Source organism: Drosophila suzukii, chromosome 2L (assembly GCF_043229965.1).
Source record: "Drosophila suzukii chromosome 2L, CBGP_Dsuzu_IsoJpt1.0, whole genome shotgun sequence".
In the NCBI taxonomy this organism is placed as follows: Eukaryota; Metazoa; Arthropoda; class Insecta; order Diptera; family Drosophilidae; genus Drosophila; species Drosophila suzukii.
Genome location: NC_092080.1, coordinates 4,695,685 through 4,718,321, shown reverse-complemented (window position 1 = coordinate 4,718,321; position 22,637 = coordinate 4,695,685). Strand labels below are relative to the sequence as shown.

At 41.0% G+C, this 22,637-nt stretch overlaps 3 protein-coding genes across 3 annotated transcripts; 2 read left to right on the top strand and 1 right to left on the bottom strand.

Moving 5' to 3' along the window:
- The first annotated feature begins 2,355 nt into the window (after window positions 1–2,355).
- On the top strand, window positions 2,356–7,202 carry SoYb (Sister of Yb). Its single transcript, XM_065865648.2, has 2 exons — window positions 2,356–4,770; window positions 4,828–7,202. The coding sequence occupies exons 1-2, from the start codon at window positions 2,356–2,358 to the stop codon at window positions 6,961–6,963; spliced, it is 4,551 nt and encodes a 1,516-aa protein (XP_065721720.2). The 3' UTR covers window positions 6,964–7,202.
- Window positions 7,203–7,236: 34 nt separating this feature from the next.
- On the top strand, window positions 7,237–8,111 carry LOC108011310 (REST corepressor rcor-1). The gene has a single exon (XM_017076420.4). It carries the CDS (start codon window positions 7,388–7,390, stop codon window positions 7,841–7,843), a length of 456 nt encoding a protein of 151 aa, XP_016931909.3. The 5' UTR covers window positions 7,237–7,387; the 3' UTR covers window positions 7,844–8,111.
- Window positions 8,112–8,748: 637 nt separating this feature from the next.
- bib (big brain) lies at window positions 8,749–20,990 on the bottom strand. Its single transcript, XM_017070335.4, has 5 exons — window positions 20,531–20,990; window positions 18,279–18,445; window positions 17,482–17,608; window positions 11,615–11,822; window positions 8,749–10,460 (listed from the first exon to the last, which is right to left on the bottom strand). Exons 1-5 carry the CDS (start codon window positions 20,725–20,727, stop codon window positions 9,051–9,053), a joined length of 2,109 nt encoding a protein of 702 aa, XP_016925824.3. The 5' UTR covers window positions 20,728–20,990; the 3' UTR covers window positions 8,749–9,050.
- Window positions 20,991–22,637: the final 1,647 nt, after the last annotated feature.

Below are 22,637 nucleotides of genomic sequence, written 5' to 3'. Positions count from 1 at the left end.
TGATACTCAACACTCAACCATATAATCCTCATAAATATGAAACAATCAAATAAAAAAGGAATAAAAAGAAAATGCTGCAGGGGTTGCGGGGGACATGCGACAACCCTGCTCGGTCAAAGTTTTATGGGCGACCTGGTGCCTGACAAACAATAGGGAAAAAGGGAAAATTGTGGCTGTTAAAGGGGTAAAAAGTTGCGTTTTCGTTACTTTTGGGTTGAATAATGGCATTTTGTTTTGAAATTAGCAGGCGCGAAATGGGTGAAAGGGTTTATCGTAACCAGATTGCCATCGAATATTTCGGAAAATGTGTTTCGCCAATTTTTTTGTGTATCCACGTGGGCATATTTGGATGTGATATTGACAATTAAAAAAGTGTAGGAAATCTACTTAGTTGATAATTATTCAGTGGGCAAATACATCGAACTCTTAAGAATTTGAATATTTACTGGTCCGTAAATCAGGGATGATATCGATCTTTTGCCACCTCTAAAGTTTGATGATTCGATAAATTTACACTCTCTTTTTCGCGCTTATATTTATTTTCTTGGAAATTAAGGTTGATTTCCTATTTATCTCGACGGAGAAAGAAATTATTCCAAGTTATTAGTTTCCAATCAAGTATGTAATATTGGCACATATGGAAGTATACATGTATTTATTCTTTTTCGTTTATTTCTAGCCAAAAGAGTCTCAAATATCTTAGCTTCATCGAGTTTGTTTGCGCTAATCCAATTGTGCTGACCCTTCAAAAAGGGATCTTCTCTGTTTACAATTTAAAATATATGAGTGTATGTATGTATACACTTGTAACTTTGAGAGAGCCTGTTTGAGAATTGGAAGAATTGAGAATTCCAATTGCCTTTTGGAAGTCAGTCGGTTTCTCACATCTCACTTGGATTGTTGAAATCTTTTGGACCTTCTTAATTTATTAAAGAGGTATGGTAAATCGTCTAAACAATTGATTCCGCTATTATTACTAATTTTCATTTATCAATCTGTGTACTTCCAGATCCATTGATTTTTAGGATCTAAATTTTGTTGTGAGCAACGGGATCTTGCAGAAGTAAGTTATTTAAAATGGAAGTAATATTCGGCCATCTTGTCTGTATGTAACCTTTTTGTAAAGAGGTGAAATTTATATTTACATATATTTTTGTGTATTTAAAAAAGTATTCTCCACTTATTTAATAATATGTTTTACTATTATTGCAGACCTCAAGAAAGATTTTGTAAAAAGGTACTAGGTGCAATCCCGGTCCAAGTGAGTATACCCACTTTTCCTATACAATTTACTAACCCACTTTGCTTTGATTGATCAGGTTTACTCAATCGATTCCCATTAATCCGATTTACATATTCAATGCCTACACTGTTTTGTGATTTTTTATGATAAACGCTCATTTTTTCCCAGATATAACATGGGGTGGTTTCGGATTCTTATCGCAATAGCTCCGCAGAATAATCCTCTATTTATTCAAGCACATGTTAAATTAACTGAAATAATGTACAGCTTTTCCCTTGCATTTATATACACAAATAAGTCGGCTTAGAGAACATCTCGGGCATTTAAAGTGTTGGTGAAACAACAACTTGGAGCACGCGCCACTGCCGATTGTGGAGCACCACTTGCCACTCAGCACTCACCATTCGCCACAGCCCAAGGATGTGGTGGAGGAGGAGGAGGGACTGCAGCAGGATCTAGTGCAGCGCAAACAAACAGCAAATAGGCACAAGGACCTCCTTACTGGCGGCTTAGCCAATCGCTTTGTTTTGCCATTTTGGAGCTGCAGTTGCCGGCGCATTTGCCGCACTTGCTTTCGCTTTTCCCCAACTTAAATTAGCTAATTTACTCCCTAGTAAATCACATTCCAAATCCACAAATTTAATCCTGTGGCTGGCTTCACAATTTTTGGCTCGCTTTTGCCAAAGTTTCTGACGCGTGGGAATCGCAGTAATTTCCACATGAGCTCACAGGAAAATCGCAACCATGCTTTAAGCTCAAGTTTATTTAAACAGTCGGTTTTTCCAAGCTAGAAACACTATTTTAGTATGAGACAAAGGATTTTTTTATACAAACTGGATATAAGTATGGTCAGATTGTTTAAAAAACAATCTTAATAACATTTTCAATTAAATTAAGTGTTGTAGCAATTTTGTGGATATTAAAATAGGCAAATATACCTAAGCATGTTAAAGCTATTATAACCAATACTCCCGTAAATATATGCAGTTATATTAGGATATTGAAAAATACCATCACAAACAGGTTACAAAGTAACGATTCCTACATATGTAGGAATTTTATTCATTTACAAATAATTACAAAACCTTTTTTTGGATTCATTTATAGGTAAAATGGAACTCCAACTATATGCTGGCCAAGCAGAACCCATTTTGATAACACATTTTGTAAATCCCCACAAATTCAGCTATGTTAAATGCAAGGAAGTACAAACCTCGGCCTTCTTGGTACTACAAATAGAACAGGACTTAAAGGATTACTGCACCAGTGAAAGGTCAAAGACCTTCTACATAGAGGATGAAAGGGTTATTGTGCGCTACATGTCATGGAATCCGCCCAAATTGCTGCGGGGTGTGGTTCTCAAGCGCCAGTTCGAGGAATATCTGGTTAGGATCGTGGACTACGGATTCACCCTCTGCTGTTCTGTTCGGGATATGTGGCCACTGCCTGAGCATTTAAGACGTAGTTTCTGGGACATCAAAGAGGGTGGAGTGGCGTTTATCACTCCCTCTTTTGCCAGTTGCTGGCCGCGAACCGCCATAAGAAACCTGGACAAACAGCTGGAGGAAGCTAGCCAGCTCACTTTTAAAGTCTTATATCAAAATCCATCCAATCGAGATTTTGGCCAGCTTTTGTTAAGATCATTCAGCCAGACTGAGGATGCAGCTGAGTTTCTAATACAGCGTGAACATGGCCGCAGCAATGAATCTCAAACCATGTTAATGGGTATCTCTTCCGATGAGTTAAGCTTTGAACTGGCGGAGATCAACGATTTGGCGATCAATGCGCGTCCGCGTGTCAGGAGCATAATGGAGCTAGTGGCTGGTAGTCCGTCCTCCGAAAACCCTCAGAAGCTCCAGCTCCAGAAGCCCATTTACACCAATGTATCTGGAGCTTTAAAGGCAGGTGTTAATAGATATACATTAACTCATCCGGCAACTCAACCCCAGAAGTTGGAGGCGTTACTTCAAAACCGTAACCCCTACCTCATTCCAGAAACTGGAAAAGTCCTGAGCAAGGTTCAAAACAACAGCGACATTTCCGTACAAACAGCCCTTGCTAACTGGTCGAAACAGATTGATAACAAAATTTCAGATAAGAAAAACAAGTTAAAAGTAAATATTAAACCGGAAGAAAATTGTTTAAGATCGGAGAATTTATCAGATTGCATCTCAAAGCTGAAGCTATCAGCAGTTAATCAAATGTATGACCAAAAAGACAAAGGATGTTATTCTAATCCGGCAAAACCGTCACTTCCACCTGAGAATTTTACTGCAAATCTTTATCAATCATCTTCACAAAAAAGTTATTGCTCAGTTAAGGATGAAATGTCCGAGCCATCAACAACGTTTTCGCCTATAGCTTCAAATGGTAATGATACTGACCAATTAAATACTCGATCAGTAACCTTTTCGATGGAGAAGTTGGATCAGATATTTAATGACATGCTTGGTAAGACAACCTCTGGCAGCGTGATACGAAGAACTGGAAGCTCCCAGTCGAATCCAAGGACTTTGACACCAACATCTGATTTGGCGAAGAAAGCTGAATCCGACGTAGAAATTCCAATTTATAAGTCGAAGGGTTCTCCAACCCACTCAGTCCTGGCACATAGCCCCGAGCCAGTGGATCCTGTTAGCAGTTATAAGGATCTTCATTTGGGCAAGGAAATCCAGTTGGCCATGAATGACCTGAAGTTTGATTCGCCACTGCCCACTCAAATGTACGCCTGGCCAACCCTCGCGCAGGGCGGATCCCTGGTGCTGGTGAATGGCTCTGAAACAGGTCGCTCCTGGAGTTACCTGCCTGTGGTCTGCTCATCCGTATTGCGTTCCTTGCAAAATCCCCCCACTTCCCTTGAGGATCGCCTTGCTCCGGGTCCTCTAGCCCTGCTGGTGGTGGATTCTGTAGAGAATGCCAAGAAATTGACTTCCCACTGCGACTTCCTGATGAGGGACTACAACACCGAGTTTCCGAAAGTGGTCAATACACACGCTTATTCCATGGAGGATGTATACCTTATATTACTTAACTCCTGCGGTGTTTTAGTAACCACTATGACCCATTCGTTAGACATTTTGGCCAATACATTAAACCTTGTGGATCTGACTAGATTGCAGTTCCTGATCTTCGATGACTTTGATCGCATGCGCTTGGGGAATCCTCAACTCCTCGACGAACTGCTGCAGAAAGTGCATAGATTTGGTTGTTTAACGATGCAGTTGGTCCTGGTGGCTCAGCAATGGCATTTGGAGAAATTCAGGAAACTCTTGAAGCGATCGATAAAACCACTTATACTCTTTGGAGATTTTTTCGAGGCTGCCCTGTACGGAGGTCTCAAAATGAAAATCATTCTACGCAATTCCGCCTTGAAGACCAAACAGCTTCTCGAAATCCTAGCGGCACAGGAAGGTCCAAGGAAGCGCACATTGATATACTGCAAAGATCAGATGGAGTTGGATCACCTGAAAATAGTTTTAACCGGAGCTGGATATAAATGTGTGGGCGTTTCAAGAGCTCAAAATCTGGTAAGAAATTTAGATTTGAGATCTGTAATATTATAATATTGAAAACATCTCTTTCAGGAACCGAACGAGTTAATGCTGGTCAACGCCAGCCAGCTCCAGGAACAGCTCCCCGTGAGGAACATTGAGCTGCTTATCCACTTTAGTCTTTCGGAGTCCTGGCTGAGATTCGCTAGTCGATTCCATTCCATGGCAGGCAACATACGTAATTTTTTGACAACACCACCGGGAAATGAGAAATATTCCTTGGTCACCTACTTGATGCTGGACGAGAGGAACTCCAGGGAGTGGCCACGCACCATTAAATTCCTACAGGATCACGGTATCGCCACGAAAGAGTTGATGCCCCACAGCTGGCTGAAATTGGATGACAGTCTTCCCTACTGTCCCTACCTACTGAGCAGTGGTGATTGCAATCGTAACAAGTGTAATAAGCGACATTACTACGCTAGAACTGATCTTCCGGAACTTGGAAATCCGCTTCAGCAACAGGGAACATTAATTCGATGCAAGTTGTATCAAGTCTATGATGCCGTTCATATGGCCGTCTGGCCTATAAAGTATAAGACCAAGAACTCGACCACATGGATCGAAGTTACATACCCCTCCAATCCTTCGACATTGATGCTTAAAATGAGTTTGGGAGTGCCGAAGGAGGTACATCGGCCGTGTAATCTTAACGATGTGTGTTTTGTGCTTTATCAAGAAACCTGGAGGAGGGTGAGGATTGTGGACATCCCTCCCAAACAACCGATCACTGTCCAATTCCTGGATCACGGCAGAGAGTTAGTGCAGGTTAAGCCATGTGAGCTAAGGCAGTGTCCGGAAAAGTATAGAACCTTACCACCTCTGGCCATAGATATTCGTTTGTCAGAGTTAGTTCCAGCAGGAGAAGAAGGCAAGTGGTCGTCGGACTCCATTCAATGGGTTCAGGAAAACTTTCATGTGGTTAAGGGTCAGGTGATCCAGGTATGCGTTGATTGCGCCGTTTTAGATGTGGTCTATGTCAAGGAAGTCGCCTTAATTGAGGAATGTCCAATGATGCTTACAAGTGTGTACAAAATCTTTTTAAGCAAGGAACTGATTCGACAAGGATTCGCCAAAATAGACAAAACAAGGATCCAGGAACTGAGGGTCATGCACGAGCATCAAAAACACGAAATGGAAGAGCTGGAAGCCAACAAGGAAAACGTTAGTCTTGTACAGAGGAATACCAATTTGGAGGATCATAAAATCGATCTTACTTCTCACAGAAAGGAATGCACACAGATGGCCAAAAGATCGGAAGAAAGCGATTCGAATAGTAAGGTAAGCTTAATGATAGCATCATCCGAAAGATATATAAATACAGAAAAATCAGGAGAGAAAGGGAGTACGGAATTATCTGAAGAAAACACTTGCGATGAGGATACTGAGAACACTAACGAGAAATCAATAAAGAAAAAACAAGCCCAAATCGATCCATCAATAGACAGTACTACTGCATTACTAAACACTCTGATTCAAGAGTTGAATACTGCGACTCCCACAAAGAAAAAGGATACTCAACAATTTATTCACAACCTTGTAAACGGCGAGGATAGGCAGGACATCCCTAAAAGAAAGTTTTGTTCAAAACCTATAAAACTAAATAAAACACTTGAGTTTCACCTGGAGCCTTCGAAGGAACAAGTATCGCAGTCCTTGAACTGTGCCACAAAGTCTGGAGAAGTAGTGCATCCCAGGGTTAAATGGCACCAGACCCAAACCCATATCGAGCTAATCATTGAACAGCGGGTGCCAGAGTATAAGCTCATTGTAGAGGGAAATACCTTGATGTATAAAGTGACAACAACTACACCTAATCAACGATGCCTTCTGAATCTGCTGGGCGAGGTGAAGATCGACAGGGAGAGGCAACATGGCTATTACCTACATGTTAAGTTGACCAAGGTTGGTTTACCAGTTTACTGGCCAACTCTTCTTAACTCTCTGTATGCCCAACAACATTCCCATTGGTTGATGTACGATACTGAGCGTGCTCAGGGACCTCCACCATCCGTGGGTCTGATAGTTTGGGAAGGGTATCTAAATCACGAGAAACAAAATAACCACTCCGATTCAGAGGAAGACGAATTTAATTCTTTTTCGGATGTCTTTATCGAGTCGGATGTGGAATATGGCAACGTGAACGACTCTGTATATGAGGACTTTTAGGATTATCACACTTATTTTTATTATCTTGATCTATTTTCTTTTATGAACTTGAATTATATCTTCTGTTTTTCTTTATATTTCAAATTAAATTTCTTAATGTTATCGTAGAACCGATAATTTTATTTTAGTGTATATAAAAAATCTTATGTCATTTTGCCCAAGATTTTTTGAAGTGGATAGCCCAGGGCTGGGTTTTTTAAGTATCGAGCACAAAAAATGGTAATCGCTACGATATCATTACAATTAATAATTATAATAAAATAATTCAATTCTTAAAATAGTTTGCAGATTCCCTATATGTAGCTTTGGTCAGTGTATTTGCAGCGTTAGTCAACACTGAAACGAAGAAATACAACTCTGGGTCGTGTTGAGTTTCGTTGCTATCTTGATCTACTTTATTTGCCATTTCCGCTTTGAACGAACGATGTCGCCACGAAAGGATAAGCAAGTTTTAAGCTATTGGCTAAAGCAGGCCGCCACTTTGCCCGATTACGTGCCGCCGGAGCAGCAGGAAGAGGAGCTGAAGAAGCTCCATCATCCCGCCTCGATCCTGTGGTCGCCGCAAACGAAGAAGAAGAACGAAAGTAGTTTTCGCGAATACCTGTGCTTTGCGGCCAGGTGTTACCGTATCGAGGAGGAGCAGGCCCTGTTCATTCTGCGACGTCAGGGTTTCGATATACCCTTGGCCCGTCGACGTCTAGAGAAGGTCGAGACCGCTCGCGGATGTCGCTTTCATCGCTGGAAAGCCCAGGACCTCATCCGACTTGCGAAAGCCTTCGAAAAATACGGCACCAACTTTGCGAAGATCCATAAGCAGTTGCCCCACCTTCCGAAGGCCGATGTACGTCTGTATTTTTACTACATGTACCCGGAGGGTTAGGATCCAGGTTAAAGTCAGACGAGTACTTTAGCTTGATTTCAACAACTTAGAATGCCTCAAATGTTATCTGTTGTTAAAGAACTGGCATAAGTATTTAAACTTGGACATTGTTAAATGAATAATAAGTAAGATCGCCTGATTCCAAAATATTGTAATCCCCCATTGATAAATCGAATTTGTCCTCCTAGAATTGACAAGTATACCTCAAGCATGGTTATTATAATGTTAACTACATTTAAACAAATAAAAATTTTTGTGATGCATCCAATCCCTTGCATGAACATCTTAATAACTTGTTAATTTAAGAATCGTTGTAATTGAAAAGTCGAAGCATTGGATGAACTTGTCTTTATTTTGATACACCATATATTTGCAGTATTCACTTAGGCTTACAACTACGAATTACCAAGCGTGTTTATCACTAAGTAAATATAACTATTTTAATACATATGCATATAAGTTGGTATCGACTTCTGAGCTTAAGGTCCTAACATGTACAGGAATAGCTTAGAAATGCCTAATAATACGACTACATGGACTATATACAAATTAAAATCAAAAAGTAAACAAAAATCTGAAAATCCTTGGAAAATGGAAGATCTATAAATAAACTTTGAAACAAATGGTCTGAAAATGTGAAAGATATCGACTAACTAAATGCATATTAAATTCATTCAGTCTAGTTTTTGGTTTTATAAAGAGCGAGGATAACTTGTCAAAACAAATAAAACTTTTAACATGAACTGGATTAAAAATCATTGTTTTATGAAGAAAATGAAAATGTCTTCAAAAAAAATGGACAAAACCATAAGAAGTATTGTAAAGAAAACAGCTTGCTTAAATGCTATCTTTCAGTCTAGATCACCTATATTCGTTTAGTCTAGCTTTAGGTGTACAGTCAACACTTGTCTTTAGTAGATCCTTAAGACTAAATGTTCTATGCTCGATCGCATCGTTGTCGGAAGATGCTGCTAGGTGTGAGTTCCTCGTCTGAATAATACAATGTGGCTATGCTGCATCTAACTAAACTAGGACTATGCTAGACTAAGGGCTGAGACTTGCGTACATTTCCTTTGGACTACGACTAAAACAAACTGCTCTGCTTGGCTAGGCTGCAGCGGTGCAGGGTCATGGTGCCTCCGGGCTGGAGGGCGAGGGCGTGGATCCCTGGCGGGGGCGTGGTCACCGGACCCCATGACAGCCGCTTTCAGTTGGGCCTCAGTGGAAGCATTCCATAATGTTGTTGCTGCTGCTGCATCATCATCTGTTGTTGCTGCTGTTGCTGTTGCTGCTGCTGTTGCTGTTGTTGCTGCTGCTGCTGCTGGGTGGCCACCGCCGTTGGTCCTTGGGAGGTTGTATAGGTCACGGCACAGGCTGCCGGCTGGGACACCACCACGGGAGCACTTACCTTCCGCTCCGACTGGGTGCGAATAGGCTGGGGATGAGCTGCATTGGGCTGCGGAGGCGGGGCATACATCAGCATGGGTGGCGGCGGAGGCGATGGCTCCACGCTGGGATGACGAGCAGGTGGTGTTACAGCTGAGCCATGATACGAGCCATAGGAGCTGTCATCGGACTGGGCTGACTGTCCCCGGTTCGTGGGTCCCGTCACTCCATACAGTTGCTGTGGATCCCGCCGATCGTACTTGTGATTGCCGTCCATAGGCGTGGGATTCGTCCGAGTGCCGTAGACGGGTTGGAAGCCCTGTGGTTGCTGCTGGGGATCGACCATCATCTGAGGAGGAGGCTGCAACTGTTGCTGCTGCACACCCATGTTGGCCTGTTGCTGTTGCAGTTGCTGCTGCTGCTGCTGCTGTTGCTGGAGGGGCTGCTGTTGTCCTCGCATGGATCCTCGCATTCCGTAAATACTCTCGCTCCGCTGCTGCATCTGATTCTGGACATTCTGGTTCTGCAGGTGGGCGGATTGCGGAGCAGGAGCCACCTGTTGCTGTTGCTGCTGCTGCTGTTGCTGCTGCTGCTGCTGCTGTTGTTGCTGCTGGGTGCGCATGGGATAAAGGCTCTGGGCGGGCACCAGAGGACCTGGTCGTGGGACAATGTCCCTGTTAATGGCCGTGTTGCTCTTGGCGTACACCGATTGCGAGCGATTCAGGTTGCTCCTGGTCAGAGTGGGTGAGCGGCAGTAGAGGGAGCGGGTTCCACCGTACAGTGGCTCCTGCTGCTGCTCGTACTTCGAGGAGAGCGGCGGAGCGGTGTACAGATTCTGGCAGTAGTTGCCCTGTCCGGCATTGGCCACCACTCCAGCCATCTGACCCATATTGGCCGCCTGGTGCTGACCATTTGCCGATGCCTGACCTCCGGGATTGCCATTGCCATTGGACTGACCGCGGGGATATGTGCCCTGCGACTGCTGGTACTTGCCCGGCTTCTCCATGTCCATGTCGTAGTTCAGCTCATCCTCCGAGTGAATCGAGCTGGAGTCGTTGTCGATGCTGCCCTTGGTGTGGCGCATGTTGCGGCGTGAGTTGAAGATGTACTCGTACACCAGGCCGGAGGCCATGCCGCCCACCAGAGGTCCGAACCAGTACACCCAGTGACTGTCCCATTTGTTCAGCACAAACGAGGGACCCAGGGAGCGGGCCGGATTCAGGTAGGGCATCTGCAAGGAGGAGCAAGGGGATTGGGTTAGTGGAAAGCCTGGGAAAAGTATTTCAGGGGCTGCATAAGTCAGCAGTGCAGGGATAAAGCTCTAAAGGGTCCTCTTCACATTTTCTATCAAAGGATACTTGTGGAAAAAGTTGAAAAACAATGCAAGAGGCATTTTATATCGGAGGCTAGTTGACGACAAATTGTTTAAGAGTGTTCCTTTTATGTTCGCAATATTATTTTTTACATCATTTTATATTTAATCAAATAGAAACTTCCAATTTTAAAGCAATCTAAGCATATTTTCATTAAACCTCAAGAATTCCTTAAATACACAACATCTACTCATCCTCTACTTATCATCTACACATCGTCTACTCATATTTTAAACATTATCTACATATAACCGTAAACAGTATTAAGAGCCTGTCATTTAGGCTTGTAATACTATTTTTCACATATTATATGATTATATTACCAAGAAGATCAATTAGAATCATTCCATTTCAAAGCAAACCATGAAAAGTATCATTTGAAACTAAAGAATTCGCTAAATACGCAACATCTACCCATATAATATTTTACACATTATCTACTCATCTAAATGATTTGAATTAGACTTTATTAAATGCTATTCATGTGGACACTATTTCATAAAAAACTTAAGAAATTCCCCTAAGCCCTTAATGACCCTTTGATCTGCAAATCGCTTCGGCGTAACTCAATCCTCCGTCGATATAAACTTGACTTTAATCGGTTGCCCCTCAAGAGCTTAGCCAAGTCATCGCGTCTCCTTTGAATCCCCGCCACAAACTGTCCGTTATGCCAACAATGCAGCTGGGAAGTCCTGGGAGTCCCTGTGCTAAATTAATTATCTCCTCCAACCCCGCTCGACCTTCCAGCATCCAGCATCCCACGATTAAAGAAGTCTCTACCTGAGCCGAACCCAGTTTATCTCGTCCGTTGTCATGCTGCGATTTTGCACCATCAAAATGACAGAGTCTTAAAGTCGGCAGGTGCGTTCTTTCAGTTGTTTGTTTTCGGTTCGGTTTCATTTTCGTTTTTGGCGGGTTCTGGTTTTCAGATTTCTGATTTCTGCCCGGCATTCCTGGGCCTTCACATGGGATGTTTTGGCATGGGATTCAACCCAAGGGGAAGTCAACTCACCGACACAAAGCAGCAGGCGCTGTAGGCACATCCAATCGAGGCTGCCGAGTTGCCCATGAACTTCTTCATGGGATCCGTGGATACGAAATAGCACAGAACCACCAGAAAGGTGAGGATGAATTCCACGCCGAACCGTTCCCAGGCAGCCAGAGCAGCGCTCTGTGAGATGGCGGCCTGCAGATTCCCCTGGTATCCCGGCACAGTTACTCTGTAAGATAAAATAAACAAGGAAATCAGTATATTTTATGGCGCCAATAAATATGGATTATAACTGGAGCATCAAATTAGGGCCGATTTCTCAATATCATGTTAAGGTTCTAGTTTGTTATCTGTCCCACAAAGTTAACATAGAGTTATATTCTTTAGAAAAAAGATTAGTTTGTTATCTTAATCAGATGTGATGATAGGACATAGGCTCTAGTTTAGACTAATCAGTTTATCCAAAAGAAGAATTTAACTGAATGACAAAACTAACCAGGACATTGAGAAACCGGTCCTTGAAAGTCAGAAAAAATGTGTAGAATCTTCTTATACAGTTTACAATACCAGGTTTTTAGTACTATATGAATAAATATTATTCGTCTGCGATAAAAACTACACATTTTTGATATCCGATTGATTTGAGTGCAGAGTTCATTAATCTGCCAGTCAATAACCATTTATTTTATTTACTTTTTACTATCTTGACAGTTTCGAAATCAACCCCCTACCGAATTCAACCCCATTAATCCGCTGACACACGAACTGCCTCAACATCATTTGGACTGTGAAAGTTTCAATTACCGAGTTGCCAAATGAGTTTGAATCCTGCGATTTATGGGTAAACTCAACTGCCGGATAATTTGTTTCCTGATGCGAATGCGAAGTTCTACGGTATACTCGTATATTACGATGTGCAGGAATTTGATTGTTGTCACAGGCAAGGTAAATATTTTTCTAGCCATACCGCAATCCCTTACCTGGGGCACTCAACCACACCTGTCCGCCCACTTTGAAAATCCGGAAATAAATGCTTTTGGAATGCACTTAAAAGTACTTTTGCAAACAGAACTCCTGGCAATGGGAAATTGCTCCAAGATCCGGTTGCAATGGGGATTTGGGGATTGAGGTGAGAAGTGGGTGATATATACTTCGTCATCATTGAGGGCGGCTTAGTGGAAATTCCTCTTAATTCCTCCTGATCCCCGACTAGTTGCAAAGAAGTCCTCCGCAGTGTTGATTAAACTTTGATGGCTTCGGAAAAACATTTCCCTTGGGGAGGGCGTACTTAAAAGTGGCCCTTGTTTGCTCATAAATCTATAAAGTGCTAATTTCGGAGGGCACGAGTGACCAGAAACCACTCATCCACATGGATAAACAAACACTCAGTTGGCGAGGAAGCAACTAAGTAGCCGGAAATGGCAGAATGTTGGGCTGCTTCGGAGCCTTTCAGCAGCTCTTCATCCTGTGCAAATTGCTTGAGAAATAAAAAATGCCAAAAAAAGTAACAGAGAAGTTTACCGCAACTGCAACTTTGAACTGCGAACAGGAATCGTTATCCTTATCCCTATACTTATTCCCCAGTGGAGGTGACTCCTAGCCCATTTTCTCGCACTGGTGGCCACCGCGTTTCCGGGTGAAAGGCGAACTGCGGATTGCGGATTGCGAGCTGCGGATTGCCATGTGCCATTTGCCATTTGGAATCCTCTCCCTCGGTTTGGTTTGCTTTTCGGTCTTGTCTGGCTTGCGGTTGGCTTTCTGACTGCCTGGGATGCTGGGGATGGGAGTGGATCTGAATTCCCGATGCATCCCCAAATTAAATTATGCCACGAAATCACTAAACGCATTTCTGCCATGGCACTTGATTTATATCTAAACAGGCATTCAAGTTGTTATGATATTCCCTAGATCTAGAAAGTCATTAATATTGATTTTACAGCTGGGTTCGATTTTTGGTAAAAATACCTTTAACTTCAAAGGTGAAGCCAATTCTATATTAATTTTCTAAAAACGCATAAAGGTTTATTTAAAATGATTCGGGCAACGTTGCTATTTGTTTGTTTGAAGATCTATATATCTCTCTAAAAATAAAAGTTATCTGTACAATTAATAGGTACTTTGATTTTTAGTTTTTAAATGTCCCAACTATAAAAAATACTACAAGTTTGTATAATACTAAAAGTATGTATTCCATTGTGCTAAAATATTCGTCCTCTAATAGATTTTTTTCCTATAACATCCATTTATTTCTGCTACTTAATATATTACTTCAATTGTAATAAAAGGTTATTGTTCATAGTTAGTTGTATTTAATGTTTTTTTTAACGCCTTTAAAATTGCCTTATTTCTATAGAAACAATAAGGATTGACCCCAATTCGAAGTGTATGAAGAGTTCATCAAATACAAACGTTCACTTTAGTGTGCCATTTTTAACATATAAACTCTTTTTTTGCCCCCATTGCCCAGGTGTTGTTTGAACACCAGCGACATAACTGTATAACTGGACCACCTGTGCAGGATTGGCATAAAAATAAGGACGGGAATGAGCAGGAGGATGAGGATGCAGGGGCCAAGTGAAGGCGACCGGAAACACTGGCAGGATGCTATTTCCAAGCCAAGTGCGATAAGCCAGGCGGAGCACTAGCAAATAATAAAAGGGGAACGGAACGGATTTAGTAATTGAATTGCCCATGTGACACGAATTGATTACGATTTCGATTTCTAAAAACCATCCCTCTGCTGCAGCAGGAAGTGCATTTCCATGCTAGATCCAAATCTAGTGGCACACAAGGAGAATACATGATATTATAGGATACAAATTTAAGTACCTTAAAATAACAGGTTTTAGAGCTTAGCTAGAACAGATAAATCCTAGAAATAAAATGATCTATAAGAATATGATTCACTGATCTTTTATAATACTATACATAATATATGTAATAAGATTCATACATATATATATTATAACTCTTTCTTTTCGATTTATAATGAACATTGATTTCTCATTAGTAGACTTCGGATAATACATGATATCTTTTTTTTAAGATCCGATTTTCAGGTTTACTTGGTTGTTTACAGCTGTTATCTAGTCAAGTAGAGCGGGAAAATAGAGTTGTATAAACTGAGAAATGACTTCTATAAATCATTAATATAATGTGAAAGTCAGTGCCTTTTCTCTCAGTGCAAGCCTTGATCTCTCTTTTTTGCTTTTCAGTCCGTTTCGTTTCAGTTGGCTGTTTAAAATTTAAATTCGTCCGTCTCAAAATCCTGTTTTCTGTTTTCAGTTTTCTTCGTGTATCCTCGGCAACAGTAATTTCTGTTTTGGGCAGCAGGTGTGCGCTGTCCACTTTTTCCAGCTGCTCCTCGAATGACCAACCAGATCGCAGAAGCGGCTTCTCCGGCGACACGTGTTTGATTTCAAGTTTCCCTTCCGCACCACGCATCCTGCGCAGGCGCAGCCCTTGGACCAGCAAAAAAAAAACAACCAAAACCCATCCGAGTCCAAGGGAAATGTTAATTATGTTTTTCTGCTTTCTGGGTTTCTTTGCTTTTCAGTCTTTGGCGGCCTCTACCTGATTTTTATCTCTCGACATTTTCAAAGGCTACTCGCATTTTTGGAACGTGCTCGGCGTGCGTTCTTCGAACCGAAAAAAAAGGAATATTAAGAACGGGAAGAAATCATTGAAATGCGAGGAGCAGCTAAAGACTATTCAAATATTTTTGAGCCGGATATCGATACTCAAGTCGGTCCTCCTGCCCCGCGAAATACCCCCTCCCCTTTTGAGTACCGCAATGTTTTTTCAAGCGTTCTTCGCTTTATGAAAGATAAAGAAGTTCACTTCAGACTGGGTTTTATCTGCACTCGGTGGTATTTTCTGCTACTTGGCCACATGTGGCATATGCGTCGCAATTAGGGTAAGTGCCAAGTGACATGTGACAACGGAAAAGCCAGGAGGAGCAGCTGAAGTGGCAGGTCCTTGGGGAGTGGGTGAATTGCCCCTACCAAATTAGAAGATTTTTAAGAATGTTGTTTATCACACATCGTGGCCCTATCCTAACAATCTCTAGGAACAGGAATTTGAAATATATTTAGGGGGGAGTTCCGAGTTTCTTGCTGTTTTTGCTAGGAATATTTTACCAAAACATTAACTTTATATTTTCAAAATGTTGTTTATCGCATATAGTTGGCCTAATTTAACAATCTCTAGTTACAAGCTGTTTAAAAAATATCTAAAGGAGTATTTCCAAGTTCGTTATATCCTTACTTTACCCTGACCCCACTTTATAGTTTCTAATTATATAGTTAAGAATGTTATGTTTTTAGGAAAAATTCCTATCAATTTTATTTGATATCCTGAAGCTTAAGAAAATCACAGAGCAAATTAAGTTTAACGCCCATCATAAAATCACAGCGATTTCTCCGAAATCTTCAAGCCCCGCTATAACCCATATAAGCCAAATCTAAACCAATTAATCAGCACACAGGCAGCTGTAGAGAATGAGTCCAATTCTCCTTTTTTTTAGTCTCTTCTCTTAGGGAAACATATGTTTCGACTAAAAGACAACGTGAACTCGTTGGACCCTAAGAAATCCATATCAGGGGAGTACGAAAAACAAAAAAAAACCCCGAACCTGATCGCAGTGGCAGCAGCTGAAACATGTTTCTTCGTCCCCTTTTTCTCCAGCTCCCGATTCTCCCGCACGGATCTCGAACTCTGTAGAAAGTAAAGATGCCAACGCACTTAAAAAGAGGCTTCTCCGAGGGTCGAAACAGATGTCGAGCAGACACAATTGCTCCGAAAGGGAGTTCAATGCTCAACAAAAAACTGGAGCGACATTTGGAAAAATGGTGCGCAGGCGCAGATACTCGTATTTCCCATTCCATTCCAGGGTCCTGCGTTTTCTGGCTACAAAAGGAAAACCCACGACAGATAGATCCTTGGGCCTCCTGGGTTCTTTATCTAGGCATCACAAAGAGATTTCGGAAATCACTGCGCAAACATCGTGGTATAGGGGCAGATGTTTCTCCTACAGATAGAATCCTAGCTACCTGCCCGCTTTTTTTTCCATTTACAGCCTGCAGGTGATTGTGTGTGTGTTTGTGTATCTGTGTAAAGGACTAGGTTACCTGCACATTCCTTTCATAGAATTTCCCATTTCTACGCATTTCACGCTTCCTGCCGAGAGTCCTTGTTGTACAGTCATCGCCCGAAAGTGCGTTTCATCTGTCTCTATCTGACTTAGTCTGTTGTCCTGTTGTCCTGTTATCCTTATATCCCCTCCCTTTCTAACATCCTTTTCCGCCTTGATTTACGAGCAGACACTTTGAACAGCCTGTTGGATTTAATTTGAGTCTCTTCAGCTTGCTTTTTGGGCAAATCCACACGCAGCATGCAGAATGTCCTTCGCATAATGCAGTAATTGCTGTGGTCAGGCGTACCGAAAATATATACAGATTTAAATGCACTGCTGCAGGCAGGACATTTAAAATTAATTCCTGTCTCCTCAACGAAATCATTTTCATCTGCATAATAGATAGCATCGTCTATCACTGGTTATCCTCAATCAGTTGGTTAAATCATTTATGAAAGGCTTTTGACATGGAAATCTGTTCAAAGTGTTTGAATTTATTATCTGTATTTGCTTGAAAATGTTATTTTATTTTATTTAAGTTAAAAGATACTTCAATGCTTTTAAATGAAAATGAAATATTTATCACTAAATTTAAGTCTTCTTTTTTCCTTGCACAAAAAAACCAAGCTTAAGAAACTGTATTTCATTTTTAAACGAAAACAAAACATTTGTCATAGATTGGAAGCATCATAAATGGAACTAAGCTTAAAGAACTTTATTTTATTTAATATTTAGAAATTTAATAACAACTTACCCGTAGAGAAGAGCAGCTCCTGCGATTCCTCCGCCACATTGGGCGGTTATATACATGGCTGCCCTGATGGGAGATATAGATCTGACCACACAGAGGGCCAGAGTTACGGCGGGATTGATGTGGGCGCCTTTAAGTAGAAAATACAACAAATAGCTTTAGATACTTGAGGCCATCTATAGAGACCCCCCATTAGGTTAGACCGTTAAATATCACTTTGACACTTCTTAGGAAGGCATTTCTTATGGGGACAACAGATAACATCATAACTTAATGCTCAACCAATTGGCTGTGAAAAAACAGGGTGAAATTGCGAACCACAAAATGGGGGAGTTTCAGGCAAATCAACAACACATGTTTCAAGTCTCTCCAAAGGATGAGGTGTTTCCCCCCTAAATTTACTTGGGCGCTACTCTTTTTGCCTTATTTTTTGTTGGCAAGACGTTTAATTGCCTTGAATGTCAACGCAAATGAACAAATACATAAATACCAGAGTAAATGCAAGGGGAAAAAGGGGAAATAAGTGGGGAAGTTGGGGACCCCGGGCGATAAGATTCCAAGTAGGAGGAGTACGGAGTAGGTGGAGCCGCACTGAGTGCATTGCCTTTTCGAAAATATATGGCAAACAAAGAGTGGGGTTCGTGTTCTGGGTTCTGGTTAGGTTGCTCCCCTCCAAACGGCACTTTCCCACGCAATTCCAAGTGAAAAAAAAAACCAACACTTGTCGCCCTGTTTTGTTGATGTTTCTGTTTCTGTATCTGTATCTGTATACCGTGTTTATTGTATCTCCTTTGACTTACCCGAGATGTGGAGGAAGCACTGCGTCAGCGTGGCCATCGCCAATCCGGAGGCCAGAGCCGTGGCCAAAAGCACGGAGGACACACTGGCTCCCACTCCAACGCCCGCGGCGGCACCGCAGACGATGAACACGTACATGAACGAGGCCAGACACTCGCTGATGATGGATCTGCAATGGAGGAGGTGGATGAGTATGGGTTAGGATGGTTCCGCCACTGGGTTCGGTTTGCATGTGGCTCCTCTGGCGGCATGTGGAGTGCGTACAGTGGATATGGGTTAAGGGGGGCTTGGGAAATTCCAAGTTATTCTTATTTTTCTTAAAGACCTATATTTCGCGGTAGTATATCTTAGTTTACTTCATAATTTAGTTGAGATAAAAAATGTTCAAGTGGTTCTCATATATTTTTGTGTGTCACTTTAAATAATTTTCATCGAGTGACATACATTTGTTAAGAACCTCTATAAAACCTCTTAGAAAGAAACAAATATATTTTCATTAACAAGCCCAAACATCCTTTTAACAACAATAAGGGACCGGTTTTTAATGTAGCAAACAAAAAACACTGGCTTAAATTTATTTTTTTTTACCTAGATACTTTGGTTTAATCTGTAAGTATAAGGCTATCCTCCAAAATAAGAATCACTGAACAACGAAATCTACTTATAAAAGACTAGTCAAAATAAATATAACAAATTAAAGAAAAATAAATCGAAATCAAAAAATTACAAAAACGCTCGAAAACTTTTTAAAACAACTTAAAAAACGTTTTTTATTAAATTGAAACAAAATCTTTATAGAACTACTTAAAAGACAATTACTTTAAAGTTTGGAAACCACAAGGAATACCTTTAGATTGGCGCCATTTTAAATCAAAATAAAATCTGTTATGGTTCTAAAAAATATTTTTTAAATAAAAACAAGTCATTATAGGTGTTCTTCACTGTACTGCTCAAATCAAGTTGCACACAAAGCTCTTTCTTGTTGCCCTAAAGCATTGCAGTGACAATTAAGCGAGGGGGGAGTGCCTATAAGGAGGGGTCTGAAACCCAGGGGGGGGGGGGGGGGTGTACAGAAGCGGTCTGATGAGCAGCTGCAATGCCGCTGATTCCACTGGATTCCCGCTGGACGTGACGCCACTCGGATTCGCATTAAACTCAAAAAGCGGAGTCCGCTGCACGATAACGAAAAATCAAACAAACCGAGGGGCACGATGGATTTCCATAAATTCATAAACTCATAAATTCAGCCATTTGATTTAGCTGTCGTGCTTCTGCGCTGCCCTCTTTAATTGGAACTATGTATAAAGTCTGGGTATATGTGTATACCCATCTGTTCCATAAAATCCCCTCTTTTTTTAATGGTCAATCGGGGCGAGGGGATTTTAAGACAAAGTGTCGCGCAATTTAGTTGGAATTTTTTGCGCTCGACATGCCTTGAAAGCATTGCTCCTGGCTAAGATTTAATTACTCCATCAGCTCGTGATGAAATGTTAATTATTTGCTAGTTCCTTGAGCGAAAAGGAGCCCACAAAGTGCTCGAAACTTTGCCCGTGTTTAGTTTGGCGATTATCTTGATGATGTCGTCTGGAGAACACTTGGATTTCAATTACTTAGACTTCACACAAAGCCAGATGTCATCCAACAATTGCCATCTAAAGTTGAGCAAATTGAAAGCAAGTGCAGATAATGGCTGCGAAAACAAAAGGTTCGAAGTGGATTTACACAAGGAAAAAGGCGTTTTCTAAAATCGTTAATCAGTAAAAGAGCAAAGACTAGTCAAAAAAGAGTTCCGAATAAAATGTCTAGCGATTATAGCTAAGTCTTTGAATCACAGACTATATATAGTCATTACAATATTTAAATTCACATGTTTATTATGTGGGAAAGAGTGAGTTTTAGGAGGTTTATAGATTGTATAGACTTTTTTTCTTAATTAGATAGTTCAGTAAAGCATTAGAATTCATTTTTGGAGGTAGACAAATATAAACCACATAAAAAAGTTCTTTCATATAAAATTTGTAAGTATCCCCTTAGTTTAAAAATGCTATCCCAAATATTAAATGCTCTCCTTAGAAAATCTAGATATGCTCATAGAAAAGTACTCAAGTTAAATATTTCGGGACTGCAAATATCATCCTAAAATCAGGAATTTTGGGATTGATCAAGTAATATCAAAATAAATAAGATTTTCGATTTTAATGTGAAATTCTTGGAAATTTTTTCCAAATGCAGGGATATTGCCTGTTGGACTCACCTCCAAAACTCCAGGGTGCGAATCTCGGCCTGCATGCTGCGCTTGGGAGCCTGCAGGGTGCTGGATAGCCGATTGTTGACCCCGTGGCCTCCGCCATGTGAGTCCTTCCTCATCGCCTCGAGGCGCTCAAAAAGAGTCACAATATGATAGTCTATATTGTGCTCCAGGGGCACGGTGTGCAAACTTTCGTCGGCCATCTCGTATGTCTACTATATAGATACGATTTGTTTATAAATCTTCTAATTAAGTCGATGGAGTGAGCTGAACACGCGACAAGAAACGAAGAATTTAGTTCTGTTAGGCACACATTTCGCACACTGCAAATTGCACTTAATTTATGTCAATTGACGAGTTTTTGAACTTTCAACCGACCGATCCGTAGTGATTCGACTTCGACTTCGACTTGGATCCGAAAACACGTCCGTATTCAAGCGCGAGTGGTGAACGAATGAGTGAATAACCGAGGCGAGTCAGGTTGGCGAGTCCACAGTCCCACATTCACAGCCCTCAGGAACAAGTTGGAGTTGCAACTCACCACCACCACCCTGCGGCGGCAGCGTCTGAGGCTCAGCTGCCCACTCCACCGACGCAGTGGTGGATAAGCAACCCTGCACTGAGAAAATAATATATGGTACTTTATTATTTCATAGTGTCGATAATGTTATCCAAGAAAATGTTCAATAAGGAGTTAATTATACTTATAATAATTACTAAATATTTTTATACAATATAAACTAAATTTGAAGGATTATTTATTACTATGAAAGAAAATATCAAAGGAGTTAACTATACTTATAATGGTAATTGAAGATTTTTATAAATATTAATTTAAATAAAAAAATATTTTTTTATATGATACCTACCTATAAGTAACTTGTATACAAGGTTAACTTATTTAAATTACAAATAAAGGTCAAGTAAAGTAAGAAACTAAAGTGAAATTCCGAAATTTCCGTTTACCAGCAGATTAATAATCAAGAAGAAACAATGAGCTATCCTCTTCTGAAGAATTCGAGAATGTTTTTTTACTACCTGTATTTAAATAACATCAAAATCAATGAAGGTATGTTAAAGAAAGTCTTATAAAATAACATAATCATTTATTTATTCTAACCCTAAGAATCACAATATTTTTCCAGTGCATAGGAACGGTATGGAAACGGAACAGAAGGTCCTGTCAACCTGTTGTTGCCATCACCTCCATACATGTGTGTCCTGTTTTGTGTCCATATCCACCACCCATTCGGCAATATTATCAAAATCATAAGTTTGTAAGTTAATTGCGCAGCACTGATCGATAATACAGATTCCAGATACCCAAAGATGATGACGATGGTCATAATTATGATGATGATGATGGGGAACTCAGGCAGCTGGTCCTGGGACCAGCTTTCATTGAAAGTATTTCCCTTTTTCGACACATTAATGAAATGTAAAATAATCTGGCTCAATGGGCAAAAACTGTGATTAGATGGAATGGGTAGGCCATTTTTGTGGTTACCCCAAAGTTTAAACATTAACCTGATGTCGGTCCCATGGCCAGCACACTTGAATACACTGAGAGAAAGTGATGATACTTTTGTGTATCTTAAAATGTGATTATAGGATCATGATACTAATTTCGATAAATACCAATTGTCCTTTACAATTGAAGGTCTAATTTAATTTTTTGATTCGAAGTTCCATGGTAATGGAACTTCTTTTTGGTATAAAGAGTTATTTTTTTGGGTGCATCCTGGGGTCAGAAACTCCAAAGGGAGCAGCCGAAAATCCCAGCCTCGATTCACATTTTACGCATCACTAAAAACTATAATTATGAGCCCTAACCACTTGATACCCTTTACCTGTCAATTGTCAAGCTGTCCCCGTGTGAGTGACTTTTCAAGCTCAATGAGCTGTGAAAGTTAAGAAATTATGTTCGGCACTCGGGGGGCAGAGTGAAATCAATCACGCAGACTTCTTTGGCCAGCCTACAAGGCGCATGAAAGAAAGGTTTAGGGCTAAGGGCAACCAAAGGAGGAAAATCAGTCGCAGAAATTTCGACACTGTTGGCCTTTTTTTAACTTTACTTTTTTGCAAACTCTGGTAAAAGGGGGGCGGGCAGGGG

Coding starts and splice junctions, on each gene's coding strand:
- SoYb (XM_065865648.2), top strand. CDS start 2,356: ATGGAACTCCAACTATATGCTGGCCAAGCAGAACCCATTTTGATAACA. Junction 4,771..4,827: donor TTTCAAGAGCTCAAAATCTG/GTAAGAAATTTA, acceptor CATCTCTTTCAG/GAACCGAACGAGTTAATGCT.
- LOC108011310 (XM_017076420.4), top strand. CDS start 7,388: ATGTCGCCACGAAAGGATAAGCAAGTTTTAAGCTATTGGCTAAAGCAG.
- bib (XM_017070335.4), bottom strand. CDS start 20,727: ATGGCCGACGAAAGTTTGCACACCGTGCCCCTGGAGCACAATATAGAC. Junction 18,446..20,530: donor CGCACCCTGGAGTTTTGGAG/GTGAGTCCAACA, acceptor CCTCCATTGCAG/ATCCATCATCAGCGAGTGTC. Junction 10,461..11,614: donor GCGCCTGCTGCTTTGTGTCG/GTGAGTTGACTT, acceptor TCCTCCTTGCAG/ATGCCCTACCTGAATCCGGC.